Source organism: Helianthus annuus, chromosome 11, assembly GCF_002127325.2.
Source record: "Helianthus annuus cultivar XRQ/B chromosome 11, HanXRQr2.0-SUNRISE, whole genome shotgun sequence".
Classification (NCBI taxonomy): domain Eukaryota; kingdom Viridiplantae; phylum Streptophyta; class Magnoliopsida; order Asterales; family Asteraceae; genus Helianthus; species Helianthus annuus.
In genome coordinates, this window is record NC_035443.2 from 532,966 (window position 1) to 549,387 (window position 16,422).

General features: G+C 37.9%; 2 protein-coding genes across 2 annotated transcripts; one reads left to right on the forward strand and one right to left on the reverse strand.

Moving 5' to 3' along the window:
* Positions 1-2,198: 2,198 nt before the first annotated feature.
* LOC110889053 (protein PIGMENT DEFECTIVE 338, chloroplastic) lies at positions 2,199-5,808 on the forward strand. The gene is made up of 8 exons (XM_022136541.2): positions 2,199-3,106; positions 3,991-4,065; positions 4,148-4,219; positions 4,325-4,405; positions 4,882-4,979; positions 5,068-5,193; positions 5,280-5,328; positions 5,409-5,808. Exons 1-8 carry the CDS (start codon positions 2,273-2,275, stop codon positions 5,568-5,570), a joined length of 1,497 nt encoding a protein of 498 aa, XP_021992233.1. The 5' UTR covers positions 2,199-2,272; the 3' UTR covers positions 5,571-5,808.
* Positions 5,809-6,931: 1,123 nt separating this feature from the next.
* LOC110889052 (hypoxanthine-guanine phosphoribosyltransferase) lies at positions 6,932-10,482 on the reverse strand. The gene is made up of 3 exons (XM_022136540.2): positions 10,100-10,482; positions 9,440-9,604; positions 6,932-7,169 (listed from the first exon to the last, which is right to left on the reverse strand). The coding sequence occupies exons 1-3, from the start codon at positions 10,418-10,420 to the stop codon at positions 7,071-7,073; spliced, it is 585 nt and encodes a 194-aa protein (XP_021992232.1). The 5' UTR covers positions 10,421-10,482; the 3' UTR covers positions 6,932-7,070.
* Positions 10,483-16,422: the final 5,940 nt, after the last annotated feature.

Here is a 16,422-nt window from a genome sequence, read left to right on the forward strand (position 1 = left end):
TAACAGGGGTTTCCCTCCTTGTGGGTTTAAAGGACAACCAACATGTGTTTATCTCATGTTTGGTTTCTTTATGCCAGAGGTTGTGGACCTACTTAGTCAAGTTTAAATGGTCATGCATGGTAATGTTATGACCTCTAGATTTATGGATATAGTTTTTAAAAGATCTACTTAGTCGGCGCAACTTATTTTCCGTTTACCTTCTATCTCGATGTAATTTCCTTTTTTTCTACATGCGCGTGATTATTATGAAAATGATTTTCTTAAAAAATGTATCTAAATAACCATGGCATCAAAAAATATATAGTCTACAAAGAAACGAAATGAAAGAGCTAGAATATGAAAGAATCAACATAAATCTAAAATATCTCAAATGCCTCTTTAAATTAGACAACGATATTGCTATGTGATGAATAAAGTAAAAAGTAATTTTTTTCTATATGATGAATAAAGGAAAACATGGATGATATGAGATACGGTAAGTGTTACACTGATGATCACTTTTTTGGACCGTGATAAGGTGTCTCAGGATGAACCATATCAATATCCGAGGCCATGAGCTGTGGCGTCAATACAAGAGTCAATCATCATACGTGATCCAGAGAAGGGGAAATGATGTTGTCTGCTGCCAATCCGAAATATATAATCAAATCGGTTTTTTTAGGAGTCCAATTGGTAATTATGAGTTATGGAGTATTGAGTTCAAAAGAACAATCATTAAAATGAGTATTGTAGCCATGGAGATATGTTTCAAATAATTAAAAACAATGGCCATATGAGTCAGAAGCACCCTATGGTTACACGCAAAATAATTCCGATGTGTTCCCAACTTCACTAACCCTTCCAAATCCAAAAGGGTCAATAGATTCTTTCGTTTCGCTATTGGACCCAATGTAACATCAACTGATAGAACATGGAAATTATTTGGGTAATTGCTGCCATACAACATATTTGAGACAGGTATCGTACATTGCAATGATTTTAGTCTGTAAAAATACTGTTACAAATCCCAATAAAATAACTAATCTCAAAAGACTAGTCTTGTGGGTAATGGAGCCCATTTGCTCTATAAACACTACATTTGTTGCCATATAACCAATGTGGGACAAATCCCATACATTGCAACCGGTTTAGTGCGTAAAAATCGAACCTCATTAAGGGCCAATATCTCGTTGGAAACGGCAGGTTCCTTCCAAACTAACACTCCATGCGACACCACTCTGAGTTTGGCCCTGAAACCACTATTGTAGTCCAAACATGAGAAATCATCCCAAAAAGCTAGTCTGGTGGGTGAGGGAGCCAATTTGGTGTATAAACTCCATATTTGTTGCTCATACAACCAATGTGTGACAAGTTCCATACCTTGCAATGATTTCAGTCTGTAACACAACATCAATGAAATATCCTTACAATGTTCACTATTTATCACAATGTTGATCTTCTTTTCGGAAATAAGGTCGTCATTGAACTAGAGGAATCCGATCGGTTATGGTAGTATTGATTATCGTGTCCTTCTTCCTTTGTAATGAAAATTAAACAATAACTAAGCTATTGTTGTTACGAGAATATCATATAGTTCTTTACTGCTACTTTTTTTTTTGACTCAAGAGCTAATATAACTCGAAAGAGGAAAAAAATGTAAAAATCATAAATGAGTGTGAAAATGTACATTTGTTAATTTGTATATATAATAATCATTATATATCTTCACATATCTATATCTATACCTAATAAATTATTACAAACTTGAACACGTGTCACCACCTCACACAATTTTTCCCGCTAAATCTTTATCATTATTAATTATATGTCTACTATACTATATTCCTATTTATTTTGAGATTGTCCCTGTGTTTCTCTCCACATCATCTCCTAGTCCCCTCTCATATAATAGCATCTTAAACTGAATGCTCTTACACTCATGTTTGATATAAGTGAAATTAAAGTTAATTTTGATTTAGTTTCCCCTTTAATAACCAATAATCAAAGCTAGATAACTAACCATCTGCAACTTGACAATTTAAAATGTACTTTTCAAATTATTTAACGGATCAAAATGATAAAAAAATTATATATAATCCATATTCATAAGTAAAACATCATTTTGAATCCATTCGATAAAAATAGTCCATATTCTTTACTCCTTAGTCCATACCACATCAAGAGCCCATTGAAGAAGCAAGCAAGCCCATTGAACTCACAAGATAAGGGAAGGATAAAGCAAGCAAACAAACTGCTTCCAGCTCCAATCTGGAGAACAATCAATCCATCTCATATGATGATAAACAATAAACAAGTAGATATGTCTCTCCTTCTTCACCATCATCCATGTTGTAAGTCATTTCCCCCCTTCATAACCACCCTCACTAACAGCTTAACCACCTCAACCCCTAATTTACCAAAACCCTTAAAAAGTTTACATTTTTCCACAAAATACTCCATCTTTAGAAACACCCATGTCTTAAATTGCTCCAACAATGAACTAATTGACGAATTCACAAACACCCATCAACCCAAAAATCAAGAAAATGAACTTGGATTGTTAGGTAAACCATCACCAATGCCTGTTAGTGTACCCCCACCAACCGAAATCGAATACAATAAGCCTGACAAAGATGAGGCTTTGGAGCCCTTTTATAAGTTCTTTAGAGATGGGAAAGAAACCAGTGATTCAGAAGATGTAATTGAGGATGTTTTGGTAGATGAACAACAGGATAATAAGATGGTTTCCGTAGAGTATTATGACCCGCAACCGGGTGATTTTGTTGTCGGTGTCGTGGTTTCCGGAAATGAGTATAAGCTTGATGTTAATATCGGTGCAGATTTGTTAGCAACTATGTTAACTAAAGAGGTGCTTCCGTTGTATGATAAAGAATTGAACTCTTTGTTGTGTGATTTTGAGAGTAATGGTGAAGAGTTTATGGTGAATGGTAAGATGGGAATTGTGCAAAATGAAGCGGCTTTAAGTGGTGGGCCGATGGTGGGGCAGCCGGTTGTGGAGCATGGGACGGTTTTGTTTGCGGAAGTTTTGGGTAGAACTCTTAGCGGTAGACCGTTGATTTCCACCCGTCGGTTATTTCGCAAATTGGCTTGGCATCGAGTGAGGCAGGTTTTTTTCTCAGCTTTCTTTTAATTTCTTCTTGCTTTTTGATGAAGTTGTTGCACCGCCACTTATTGAATATTTCTTGCATACGATTGAAAAAAAAAGAAATTTTTTCGACTTATAATGAAAAAAAGATGAAACTTGAGTTACATTCGGGTTTAATTAACCCATGTGAATATGCATAATTGCAGAAAGGTAAGTGAAGAGCTAACATTTGTACTTGCGGGACTGCCAATTGATGTTCACAATTGCTTCTTTTTTTCGTCGCTATGTGTAAAATATTAAATATATATCTTGCATTTCACAATTTGTAACAAATAAAAGTTAAAACCAATGTCAGAGATGTATAACATTTTAATAAGCCTTTTGCGAGTGTGCTTCTTAGGTCGGTAGATTTGTATCCATAGCTAACTTTAAACAAGATCTTTAACTATGTTGTCAAAAGCGCAAAAAGCGCGCCTAGGCGTCCGGGCGCAGCGAGGCGCACCTATAGCACCTGGTGGTAGCCTAGGCGCAAAAATGGGCTTTTTTTGGAAAAACGTTGCTGAGGCGCCAAAAAGCGCACGCCTAGGGGCAAAAACGGTGTGTTGAGGCACAGCATAAGCAGAAAACGAAAGGTAACGCACAAAAAAAAAGAAACCGAGCGCGTGCAAAAACCGCCTCACGCGGGGCCCGGGTTTCCGGGCGAGGCCGATGCGCCTCGCTTGCGCCTTGCGTCTTGCGTCTTTGACAACATAGATCTTTAACTTGTGTGATGCATGCTCCCTCATGCTAGTCACTCAATTTTGTATGAAAAATTGCTATTATCAATGCCTTATTTTTTGTTATGTACTCAAATCAATTGTTTGTTATAGTTCTTTATAGTTGCACTATGATCATCTATTCTGCAGATTAAGCAATTTAATGAACCTATAGAGGTCAAGATTACAGAGTGGAATACCGGTGGTCTTCTTACAAGAATCGAGGTTTCACGCTAGTTATCTTTACTCTCTCACCGATATATATATTTTTTAGTAATTTTTAGTTTTAACAGTATGCCTTTTGCAGGGATTACGTGCTTTTCTTCCTAAAGTTGAACTCGTCAATCGTGTTAATAACTTCACCGAGTTGAAAGAAAATGTAAGTTAATTAACCTTCCACATTGTTTTGGAACTTTTACACCGTTTTGGGGTTATTAGAACGATCATTATGCCACTTATTAATGGGCTATCTTGATAAATATAGGTGGGACGTCGCATGTATGTTCAAATTACTCGAATATCTGAGGAAACAAATGACTTGATTATTAGTCAAAAGGAAGCTTGGGTTGGTCTTTTTTTCTTGCATCTTCATGAGTTTCCCGCTTCTTTTCGTTTAGTTTTATTATTCTTTTAGGTAGTGTTTGGTATGCTGGAATTAGAGGAGGAATGAACGGTTTATTTCCATGAAGAATGCGATTTCTTCCCTTTACTAGATTCCTATTTCACAGATGGAATGAAAAATTACAATGTAACTCGGGGTTTTTTTTTTTTTTTTTTTTTTTTTTTTTGTAACCTTTAGCAACCTACTTATAAAAAAACCAAAACTTTTGAGTAAAATACTTTTTTATTTTCCAAAAATTAATTAGAACACTTGCCTTTTTTATTGTATTGTTAAAACCATAAAAAAACTAACATCCTTTCTTATAATTCTTTAAAGACTTCCTCAATCTAGTTACGGTATATTAAAGTCTCAAATCTTGTTTAAAATACACACATATGTTTGTTACTAGCGCAATCATTGCATATGTGTAACATTTACAGAATACAATACACCTCAAAGAGGGAACACTTTTGGAAGGAACAGTGAGGAAAATCTTCCCTTATGGTGCTCAAATAAGGATCGGTGACAGTAACCGAAGGTAATCATATGATATCAAAGTACGGCTTTTGGCTTTTGGTTCATTTCTTTACGTTTCTTACTAGTTGTTCTTATACTATTTTATTCAGTGGATTATTGCATATCTCTAATATCACTCGAGGAGAAATTGATTCAGTCAGCGATGCTCTAGCACTTGATGAAAAAGTCAAAGTTTTGGTCGTGAAATCGATGTTCCCTGACAAAATCTCCCTCAGGTAAAATGACCAAACTACCCTTTCGTCGAAGTATTCAAGTTTTTTTACTTCACCATAAAAGAATAAATTGTCATCTTGTGGAACAGTACTGCAGAGCTTGAGAGTGAACCTGGCCTGTTCCTGTCAAACAAGGAGGTAGTTTTTACTTTTTATATTTCATTTTTGTTTACCAAAATGCCCTTTTTGATTCATTAAGGTTGCGTTTATCATGGCAGAAAGTATATTCAGAAGCTGCAGAAATGGCAAAGAAGTACAGGCAAAAGATTCCACCTGTTTCAACTACTACTCGAAAGGCAGGACACCTTCCATTGGACACCCTGCCCTTCAATGACGAAGAAAATATGTATGCAAATTGGAAATGGTTCAAATTTGAATGAGTAAACGGATCAGAATGACCATTTTATCCTTTTACTACGACGCACAAAGAAAAACCGAGTATTTCAACAGGTTATGGTATCTATTTGTATGTTGTTTGTATATGTCAGATTCCATTCAAAACAAGAATTAGAGGCTGTGTTATTTTGTAGTGTTCCGGGAGCATGACAATGTAGTTAGAGACGCAGATTTTTATAAATCATTGGTATCAACCATAAATTCTTAATTTGACCGACTCAACCATGTCGATAAGGTGAAGTATGTAGATTGCTATTTTTATATTTTAAAATTAGAGAGCTGGGTTAAGGTCTCTACTGCTGTAACCAAAGTCATCAAGCTCTCAATGCTTAAAATAGACTACAAACCGTCTGTATCGAAACGAAAGCTGTGTGATGCATAGGATATGTTCTTTGCTGACAAAAGAATAATCCCATTTCTTCCAAAGTTGTTAGGGAAACACTTTTTTAGAACAGGGACATGTAGTGTGTTTTCGGGTGGCAAAAATCGAATGTGAAAGCTGCGATTGATGGTGGTTTTTGTTAGAGAAATTGACTAATAGCTTCGAATCCGGCCAAATTGTTATGTATTATTTTAAAGAGTTAAATGTCATTTTAATCCCTGTGGTTGGACCATTTTGACAGTTTAGTCTAAATGTTTCATTTTTCGCCTGTGGATTCAAAAAGGTTTCACCATTGCCATTTTAGTCTACTGGGTTAACTTCATTCATTATTTCTGTTAACGAGAAGGACAATTCGATCGTTTTATATGTAATTCTGTTAATTAGAAGGCCAATTTAGCCATATAAAATGACCGAATTGCCCTTCTCGTGAACAGAAATAATGGATAAAGTTAACCCAGTTGACTAAAATGGCAACGGTGAAACCTTTTTGGACCCATAGGCGAAAAATGAAACCTTTGGACTAAACTGACAAAATGACCCAAACCACAGAGACTAAAATGGCATTTAACTCTATTTTAAATGATGATGTTAGTGCAATACTTTGTTCAATTTTTAGTTTGAGAGTTTGCAGTGGTCTTTTTAACATTTGCAATAACTTGGTTGGAAAAACATATGTTGATCTATTGTCAAAGATCCAATGAAACCAAAGAGAGCAAGCCTGGGGTGTGCTAATTGGTGTTTTGAAAACCAGTTTGAGCGAAAACCGGAACAGGCACCTGTTTTATAAGTTGACGTTTGATCCCATGGTTGAACTGGATAATTACGTGATACAACTGATGACTCGTCAAGTTGTTCAAATGGGATAGGCAAGTGAGGATCTAAGACCTCAAAGTTAATGTGCTCACCTGACCCTTCGCTCGCTCTAAGTAGAAAAATATTTAAACATTACCAAACTAAGGCCAATGGTCACCACAAGAAAAGCCAATATAGATTTCTTAACTCCAGCATATAAATACTCATAGATCTCTCAACTCCAGCATTCAAATACTCAATTAACTACACTTAACCAGCAAGTCTTATATGAAATCCTAACATGTCTCGATCACTTGTATATTTCGGGCTTCAAGACTCCAATGTAAGGCAAGTTTCTGTACTTTTCGTTGAAATCCAGACCGTACCCCACAACGAAGTAATCCGGGCACTGTCACACAAAAGACATCTTTTTAAGTAAAATGGTCATATCTTTACTCAATATAATAATGATCACAACAACAGAAGTTACATGAATATAATGTCGATCCGCAACTACTTCATTATGTATACTTTATATGGATACGTGGTTCTTTGCGGTTTTCAAGAACCAGTGAGCACTAGACACAAAATTTTAAATTACAGAAAGACGAGAATGTGTGAACACCAAGATGTTCATAAGGTAGTGTACAAACCACAAACCATTATTAGAAGGCATGTTGGCTAGATTGCATATGATGCAGTTATTGAGTCATTAAAGAAGGTTAAACGAACACAGAAATCACAAGGCAAGCGCTCAAGACATAGGGTTCTGGAAGCCAAGGCGCTAGCCTCATGTAGAAAGGTACACGAGGCCTCCAAATATATATATAAAATACATATAATTTAACTCTACACAACATTTTCTACATTGTTAATCCTTAAAGAGCAAATAATAAAACAATAAAAAATAACACAATTTAACAATATATAAAGACTGATGATTATCCTTATACACAACCAAATAAGGATAGTAAAACTGAACATCATAGTTCAAATATCATAATAATATAATATAGAAAACAGAAAAAAAAAAATCAGAAAAGGCACACAACTCTCTTTTAAAAATCAGAATGCTTTTGGAAAAACTCTTCTAAGTTGTGTTGTAAAATGCACTGAGGCGTTACTGAAGAGTGAAGGCAGGCAACTAGGCAAGCAAGCATCCCAAGTCCCAACAGTGTTACAACCAATCAAACCAAGTATAAAAAAGAGAAATAAATGTGTCTAAAGTGCCTGAAGCGCACCTCCCGACCGCTTCATGATATACCCTCGACTCGCACTAGTTTAAACGATTTCCTTGTCTCCTAGGTCGCCTCATGGCTGAAACTCCCGTATATATTCAATTAACGTTAGCCATTGCTACTAAAGGGACGCGTGAGGATAATACACAAGTCCGGGTAGCGTATCACATTACTTTTGAGTCTGCTTTGGGGAAATATATTCTCTAAGGGGAGTGGGGGTGGTCACAAGTGATGAAATTCCATTACTCACAAACATGCAATCAAGTTCCGCCATGTCATCAACCATTTTTCCATCACTCACATCCTTTTTTAGTGGCAATGGTCATCACTCACCACCACACCCAACAATTTCCCCCCAACCAACAATTACCCTCACAAAATAAAACCATTACGGCGTGAAGAAAATAACGGACTTTGAATTTGTGCATGTTGTCACGCGTGGACTTTGTAGGTGGCGGTGGAAATTGTGTTTGTTCCACGCGTGGAACAATTCTATAACGGACGAAAACGTAACCGCCCCTAGTGGCCTAATGTGAGAAAAACTAGATGAGCAACTGATAAGTCGCATATCGCATGGCTATATGAGTTATTTTTTCTTCGACATGGTTATAGGGGTATAACACACCCGGGAAAATGACTACTTTTGTGATTTTCTCAATAAATAATCTAAATGTCATCAAATAACAATACAGGGCAGCTTGTGAACCCAAATTTATCAGGATCAATAACACAAGATAATTACCGGGGAATAAGTAAAGACCTGAGATGCAATTTTCTTAGAGAAAATTACGAAAATAGCCAAGACCAGGATTGAATTACAAAAATAGCCAGCTCATGCGTCCTTGGAGTGGCGCATCACGGATTCAAATGCGCGGGATGCGTCTGGAAACAATGGGATGCGTCTTTGGAGCGAAACCCAATAGAAATGGACACGTGGCGGCAGACTCCTCCAAGGGGTAAGGTAGACTCTTCCAAGGGGTCAGGCAGACTCTTCCAAAGGGTCATGTAGACTCTTCCAAGGGGTCAGGCCTGACGCCTTGGATCTCACACTCGGAGGAGTCTGCCTGACTCATTGGAGGAGTCTGCCTGACCCCTTGGAGGAGTCTGTCTGACCCCTTGGAGGAGTCTGCCGCCACGTGTCCATTTTCTATTGGGTTTCGTTCCAAAGACGCATCCCATTGTTTCCAGACGCATCCCGCGCATTTGAATCCGTGATGTGCCACTCCAAGGACGCATGAGGTGGCTATTTTCTTAAGTCAACCCTGGTCTTTGGCTATTTTCGTAATTTTCTCATTTTCTTAAGACTTTGATTGAAAGTCAACATGTCATGGTCTGTATGACCAATTCAAATGCTACCAAAGCAACTCATTACTAATAAGTAATAATCTGTATCTATCGAATGTTTGTGTGTATGAGAGAGATAGAGAGAGAGAGAGAGAACCTCAAAACCACTATAGAACTTGCCATCGCCCAAGAGCTCAAAATGAACCTTTCTTCTCGCTGGTTTATCAAGAAGAGTACACACAGAAACCGAAGTTGCCCCTTTGGCTTCCAAGTAAGAAATGAGACGACAAACAGTGTTTCCTGTATCCACAATATCCTCCACCTGAGTCAAAAGAGTTCAACGGTTGTCAGTACAAACAATGTGAGCAAAAGCATCCATTAGATACCAAATACTTACACACAGATGACAAAACAAATGACCTAAACCTACTCCCTCTCTTTCCAAAAAGCAAACTTATTTATCCCTAATATATACCACCAGCAGAACATCCTTCTAGTATCCAATCCAGTTCATTACAAATCCTCCAATACTTACATAAACAACAACATCATGTATTATTATAACCTAGATTCACAAATTCGTTACACATTTTGTTAAAAACTGCTAAAGTTGTTCTCAATTCATAACGCAATCAAAACATCTAACAATCAAAGTCAGCATGCAGTTCAATTGTAGTAGTACCCAAAACGACGCCGTTTAATAAACCTAGATTGCACAGTTTGTACCAAACGCAAAGCAAAATGTGTTTGTTTCTTCTGAATCAATCAAAAGAACTAACTAGTCACAAACATGCAGTTAGAGAAACAGAACAAGTACCAAAACGACATGTTTTCCAGCAACATCGAGCTTGACATCACAGGAGAGCTTGGGAACACCGGTGGAAACAGTGCCGGAGCCGTAGGATTCAGCTCGAACGAAATCGACGGTGAGGGGCAAGTTGATGTTGCGTACGAGGTCCGCAAGGAAGAGGAAGGCGCCGGTTGCAACGCCAACGATGACAGGAGGAGGAGGAGAAGAAGAGGAGGATGAGAAATCATTGGTGATTTGTGAAGCTAAGTCGGAAACTTTGTGGGAGAGTTGGTCTGGTGACCAGAGGACGGTGAGTATGTCGTCGTGGATGGACGACGACGACGACATGTTGCTTTGAATTTGATTGAAAGCTTTGGCTTGGCTAGTGGGTTGGGGTGGGGTATGCTATTTGTAACTTTTTTTCAATCAAAAAAAGATATTTTAAAGCTCGTGTCGTGTATATTGGATGTGTCCCCTTTGGAGTAAAAGCGTGGGTGAGGACTATCCGACTTGGATGCGTCTACTAACATATCAGCCTTCTTCGGTAACATTAGTGTTAACTCTTCTTTCTTTGACGGACTATCCGTCTTGCTCTCAACCGTCTCACGACAACGATTAGACTGCGGGGAATGGGGGGCTTGGATTGAGGCTTTGCTTGACACGTGACAATAGTGGAGTCCACCGGACCACCCCAAAAAAGTGGGGTGTGGAAGCGGTGTTGGACGGCCATATTGACTGACTTTATTATTTTTTTAATAGTTGAGATCTATAAAATAAAATCAAACTTATATTATCCCCCTCTATTAATTTACAAAAAAGTTGTGAGTTGATAATAGTGTTTAATTTTGTACAAGTGACTATATACTTTATGTACAATTAGGTAATGCATGATTCATTTTCTTCATACTTTTGCTAATTGTAAGTTTTTATTTGTAAGAGTTGCAATATTTTTTTAGACACTTTTCACCCTATAGGTTTTGTCTATAACAACTTTGTCTCAAAACATTTTTCATCTTTTACCTTAATACTTAGTTTTCATCTTTTACAAATTTGTTATTTTACGTTTCAATCTAAATTTTGGAAATTAACACCCTGCAACGCACGTGTGTGGTTCAAAGTTTTACGTTATTTTGTTTTGTAGTTTAACGGCCTTGCCGCAATGCGCGAGTTATAAGTCAACTTAGTTATTCTTTTTTGTGTTTTACGTTTCAGTCTAATTTTTGCAAGTTAACATACTGCAACACGCATGTGTGGTTCAACGTTTTTACGTCGACTGTTTGTTTAGTTTAAGAGTTCCGCCGCAAAGCACGGGTCCTAAATACTAGTTTTAAAAAATACATAACATCCTAAAAAATAAAAGCAAGTTTGGAGATAGACAATATATTGGATATTCTACGCTCACTAAGGTTTCTTTGGGTGAAGAATCGATCCAAGCAAGTTTCATTTGATTTTTGTAATTGAAGGGTTATGGTCCCAATTCTCGCATCGAAGCAGTTGTGAGTGACCATCACCTTTATCAAACACCCCCACCAGCAAGGACTTATCTGCATCCGTGCGGGCACGCGCGAACGCATTTGCCGAATCCAATCGGTCAAGTGATGAGAAGACTTACCTTGTGTTCAAAACGGATGTTTTCGTCACGACAAGGGATGCGGTAACAACGGCAGTTACCGCACATAGCGATGCGGCTTAGCACCACATCCTATACACAGTTTCGTCAAAGCAAGGGACGCGGAAACAACCGCAATTGCCGCAGATAGCGATGCGGCCCAGCACCGCATCCTATTCACGACGCAAGTGGGACTGGCACCTTGACTTAGGTGGCCAAAACAGCAAGTGGCACTGATAGCAGTTATCTGTCAGTCCACACGTAAGCAACGCTGGCACACAGACTGACAACCACAGCGGGACGTGGCGTCACCTCCATGACCTACGCGCCTGACATACCCGCAAGGGGCTGCGCGTTGTCAGTCTAGCCACTCAATTACCCTCCTTCACTCTTCGGCTATATATACCCATCCCGGTCCAGGTTTGAGGTATCACTGATCAACTCTCTCACTCTTACTACTATCACACACTTTGCTCACAAGCAAATTATTGATTCTCACCCCGGAGAGTGGTAACAAGGAGCAACACCCACCCCATCCTCCTTGTTACGAGTCACGGTGTGTTTTCCTTGTGCAGGAGACAGATCAACGGACGATCCAGCCACCGATCCTCGGAAAGAAGGGATAACCCTACTTGACGAGACCAGTGAATTAACCTCCCTTGGTTAACCGCTGTTTCATCATTAAGTATAAAAAACTCCATAAATAATTCACCAAGAATTATCTATAACACCTCTTGATCTTTATCTCCTTAATTCAAGATTAAGGATTCACATCGTGCATAAGCACTGTTTGAAAAACCAATTAGATGAAATTTGGAAACCTTTGGGTACCAAAGGCCAAGATTTGGTGTGGATTTGAGGTACTAAAGCTCCCTTGAGTACTATGAGATAGCTTAGGGTTGTACAAACACAAGCAGGTATTAGACGGAATTTCATATTAAGCTAGATCGTATTATTATTATAAGGCCATGTTAGATATATATCATAGGTTATGCTGTTACCATTATTATTATTATTATTAGCCTAAGTTAGGAGTAGTTATTAATCGTTCTCTGATGTATATATAGAACCGAATATGTATCATTTGTTTTCACCAATTCAATCAAGAACAATAAGAAACTTTCGGCCTCTCTCTCTCAATAGATTCATTCCAATATAGTGGTATCAGAACCACCGATCCGAAACCAGATATCAATATCAACGATACATAATCCATACAATCACATCAAATGACGACAAACGTGGCATCTAATGGTGGAATTCAAACCCAGACTCCAAAATTACTGGGACAAAATTACTACCATTGGCACATACAGATGAAGGTTTTACTAGAATCACAAGACTTGTGGACGATTGTAGAGGAAGGATATACAGAAATTGCGACAGGGGCACCGGAAAATGAACAGAATATTTACAAAGAAAAGATAAAAAGGGACAAGAAAGCACTGCATATCATATTCCAGGCAGTGAACGAGACGGTGTTTGAACGTATAGCGACATGTAGAACATCAAAAGACGCGTGGGAAGTATTACACAAAGCCTACAGGGGCGAAAATCGGGTTAAAACGGTAAGACTTCAAACCCTAAGATGTGAATTTGACGGTTTACGAATGAAAGAAACTGAAACCGTAGAAGATTATGTTAACCGAATTACAATAATAGTAAATCAGTTACGTATGAATGATGAACGATTAGAAGAACAACGCGTTGTTGAAAAGATTCTAAGAAGTCTGACTAGGAAATATGAATCGGTTGTGGTAGCGATTGAAGAGTCGAAGGATTTAAATACAATTTCCACCGAAGAATTGTTAGGTATCCTTCAATCGCATGAATTAAGATTACGGCAATATGACGATAATACATCGGTGGAACAAGCTTTCCAAGTCCATAGTAACGGATATGATAAATCTAGATTTTCTAGATTTGATAACTCCGAAAGGGGACGAGGGAAAGGTAAGGGTAAATTCAACAGAATGATCAGGTGTTATAATTGCCAAAGGTTAGGGCACACGGCAAGATTCTGTAATAAGCGTGAAGAAGGAGAACGGTCAAGCAATGTACTGATGCATAAAGATGACACTGAAGATGAAACCGAAGACACGATGTTTATGATCTTTAATACGGAAGAAGTTGTCAAGAACGACTGTTGGTATCTTGATAGTGGTTGTAGTAATCATATGACGGGCAACAGAGATTTATTTATAAATCTAAATGATTCAGAAAGACGTGAAGTCCGGACCGGCGATGACAAAAGGTTGGAAGTTCTCGGATGCGGTGATGTAAATGTTAAGATTAAAGGTTATGAGAAACGAATCCCAAATGTATTCTATGTAGCAGGTCTTAAACACAATCTCTTAAGTGTTGGACAACTAGTACAAAAAGGCTATGATGTATGTTTCAATGACAAAGGATGTGTGATTCATGACTCGTCCGGACGTTGTATCGGTGTGGTGAAGATGACCGGAAACAAAATGTATCCATTAAATCTGAATCATGATGTGGTACCAAGAGTATGCAATATGACTACTCAAGACAACTCGACATTATGGCATAGAAGATATGGCCACTTAAACCTTGAAACTTTACACGATATGGGGAAGAATGGAATAGTTAATGGGCTGCCGAAGATCAACAAATCTGAACATGTATGTGAGGGATGTGTTTTCGGCAAACATGCTAGAAAACCATTCTCCAAGAAGGCTAAATGGCGAGCAAGTGAACCACTACAATTGGTTCACTCGGATATATGTGGACCTATGAACACACCATCGATTGGAGGCTGCAAATACTTTATTACGTTCATAGATGATTTCTCAAGAAAGACTTGGGTATATTTTCTAAAACTCAAATCTGATGCATTACATTACTTTAAGAATTTCAAACAACAAGTAGAAAATCAGATAGAACGCAAGGTAAAGGGCATAAGAACAGATAGAGGAGGAGAATACTGCGGACATGAATTTCAAAATTTTCTTAAGAATAATGGAATACATCATCAACTTACGACAAGTTACACACCCCAGCAAAATGGAGTAGCCGAAAGGAAGAATAGAACTTTAATGGAATTAAGCAGAAGCATGTTAAAAATGAAAGAGCTACCGAATACCTATTGGGCCGAAGCAGTGGCCTGTGCCACCTACTTGTTAAATCGGGCGACCACCAAGAGTGTGCCAAAATTGACTCCACAAGAAGCGTGGAGTGGGAAAAAACCTAATGTAGATCATCTACGGGTATTTGGCTGCATTGCATATGTGCATATCCCCAAGCAAAATCGCTCCAAGTTAGACGACAAAACTGAGCGGGCTATCTTTGTTGGGTATAGTGAACACAGCAAGGGATACAAGTTATTCAACCCAATAACACACAAGATGATAATAAGTAGAGATGTGATTTTCAGCGAAAATCAACATTGGGCGACAAATAAAGAAAATGATAGTGGGCTTCGGATAGAAATAAGTAACACAAGTGGAGATGATGATGATGCAGCTGTAGCTGTAGATGATCAAATCGATCTACCGACACCAAATGATGAAGATAATGTTCAACATACTAACATAGAAGCTGAAATACCGGGAAGTTACAATGAAAGTCCGACAGATGTTGAAGAAACAGGAAATAATGAAAATAATGATTCTTCATCAGACTCTGAGAACGAAGTTATTAGAACTAAACCGATAACTCAAGTATATCACGATACAACAGAATTAACTGAAGCACAAGTAAGAGAACTCTACAGGAAAGATCAAGGAAATACAAGCGGAGTAGTGAATTTTGTGTTATATGCAGATACGGATCCAACAACCTATGTTGAAGCAAGCAAAGAAACAATATGGCAAGATGCCATGGATAGAGAAATGGAATCAATTATAAAGAATGACACATGGGAATTAGTGGATCCACCTTTGAACCAAACACCAATTGGCGTCAAATGGATATATAAAACTAAGTATGATGAACATGGACAGATTAGCAAACACAAAGCAAGGTTGGTCGTGAAAGGTTACAATCAGAAATACGGAATAGACTATCAAGATGTCTTTGCACCAGTCATCAGGTTTGATACAGTTCGACTTGTTTTAGCATTAGCAGCACACCACGGATGGCATTTACATCAAATGGACGTAAAAACAGCCTTCTTAAATGGATATTTAAAAGAACAGGTGTTTATCGAACAACCGGAAGGATATGTGGTAAAGGGTAAGGAAAGAAAGGTGTGTAAGTTAAAAAAGGCTTTATATGGTTTAAAACAAGCTCCGAGAGCATGGTATAGCAGAATAGAAGGATACTTTGCCACTCATGGATTCAAAAGGTGCATTTATGAACACACTCTATTCACTAAAATGTCAAAAGAGGAAAAGATAATCATTTGCCTATATGTAGATGATCTTATTATTGCAAGTGATTCATTATCTAGCATTGAATCCTTTAAGGAATTAATGAAAAAGGAGTTTGAAATGACTGATATGGGAATCCTACACTACTTTCTGGGAATGGAAGTTTCGTTCGATAATGGGAATATCATTCTAACCCAACAACAATATGCAAAGAGCTTACTAAGTAAATTCAACATGATGAACTGCTCAGGGATTTCAACTCCCATGGAATATGGTTTACGTTTGACAAAACAAGATCCAGATGACGAAGTAGAACCTAATTTATACAGGAGATTGGTTGGGAGTCTTATGTACTTAACCAATACTAGACCGGATATAATGTTTGCAGTAAATAAGATAAGTCAATT

Excerpts from the sequence above, each read along its gene's own strand:
- LOC110889053 (XM_022136541.2), top strand. The coding sequence starts at position 2,273 with ATGATGATAAACAATAAACAAGTAGATATGTCTCTCCTTCTTCACCAT. Across the intron at positions 3,107-3,990 it reads CTTGGCATCGAGTGAGGCAG|ATTAAGCAATTTAATGAACC; the intron begins GTTTTTTTCTCA and ends TCTATTCTGCAG. Across the intron at positions 4,220-4,324 it reads TCACCGAGTTGAAAGAAAAT|GTGGGACGTCGCATGTATGT; the intron begins GTAAGTTAATTA and ends TGATAAATATAG.
- LOC110889052 (XM_022136540.2), bottom strand. The coding sequence starts at position 10,420 with ATGTCGTCGTCGTCGTCCATCCACGACGACATACTCACCGTCCTCTGG. Across the intron at positions 9,605-10,099 it reads CTGGAAAACATGTCGTTTTG|GTGGAGGATATTGTGGATAC; the intron begins GTACTTGTTCTG and ends CTTTTGACTCAG. Across the intron at positions 7,170-9,439 it reads AGTTCTATAGTGGTTTTGAG|TGCCCGGATTACTTCGTTGT; the intron begins GTTCTCTCTCTC and ends TTTGTGTGACAG.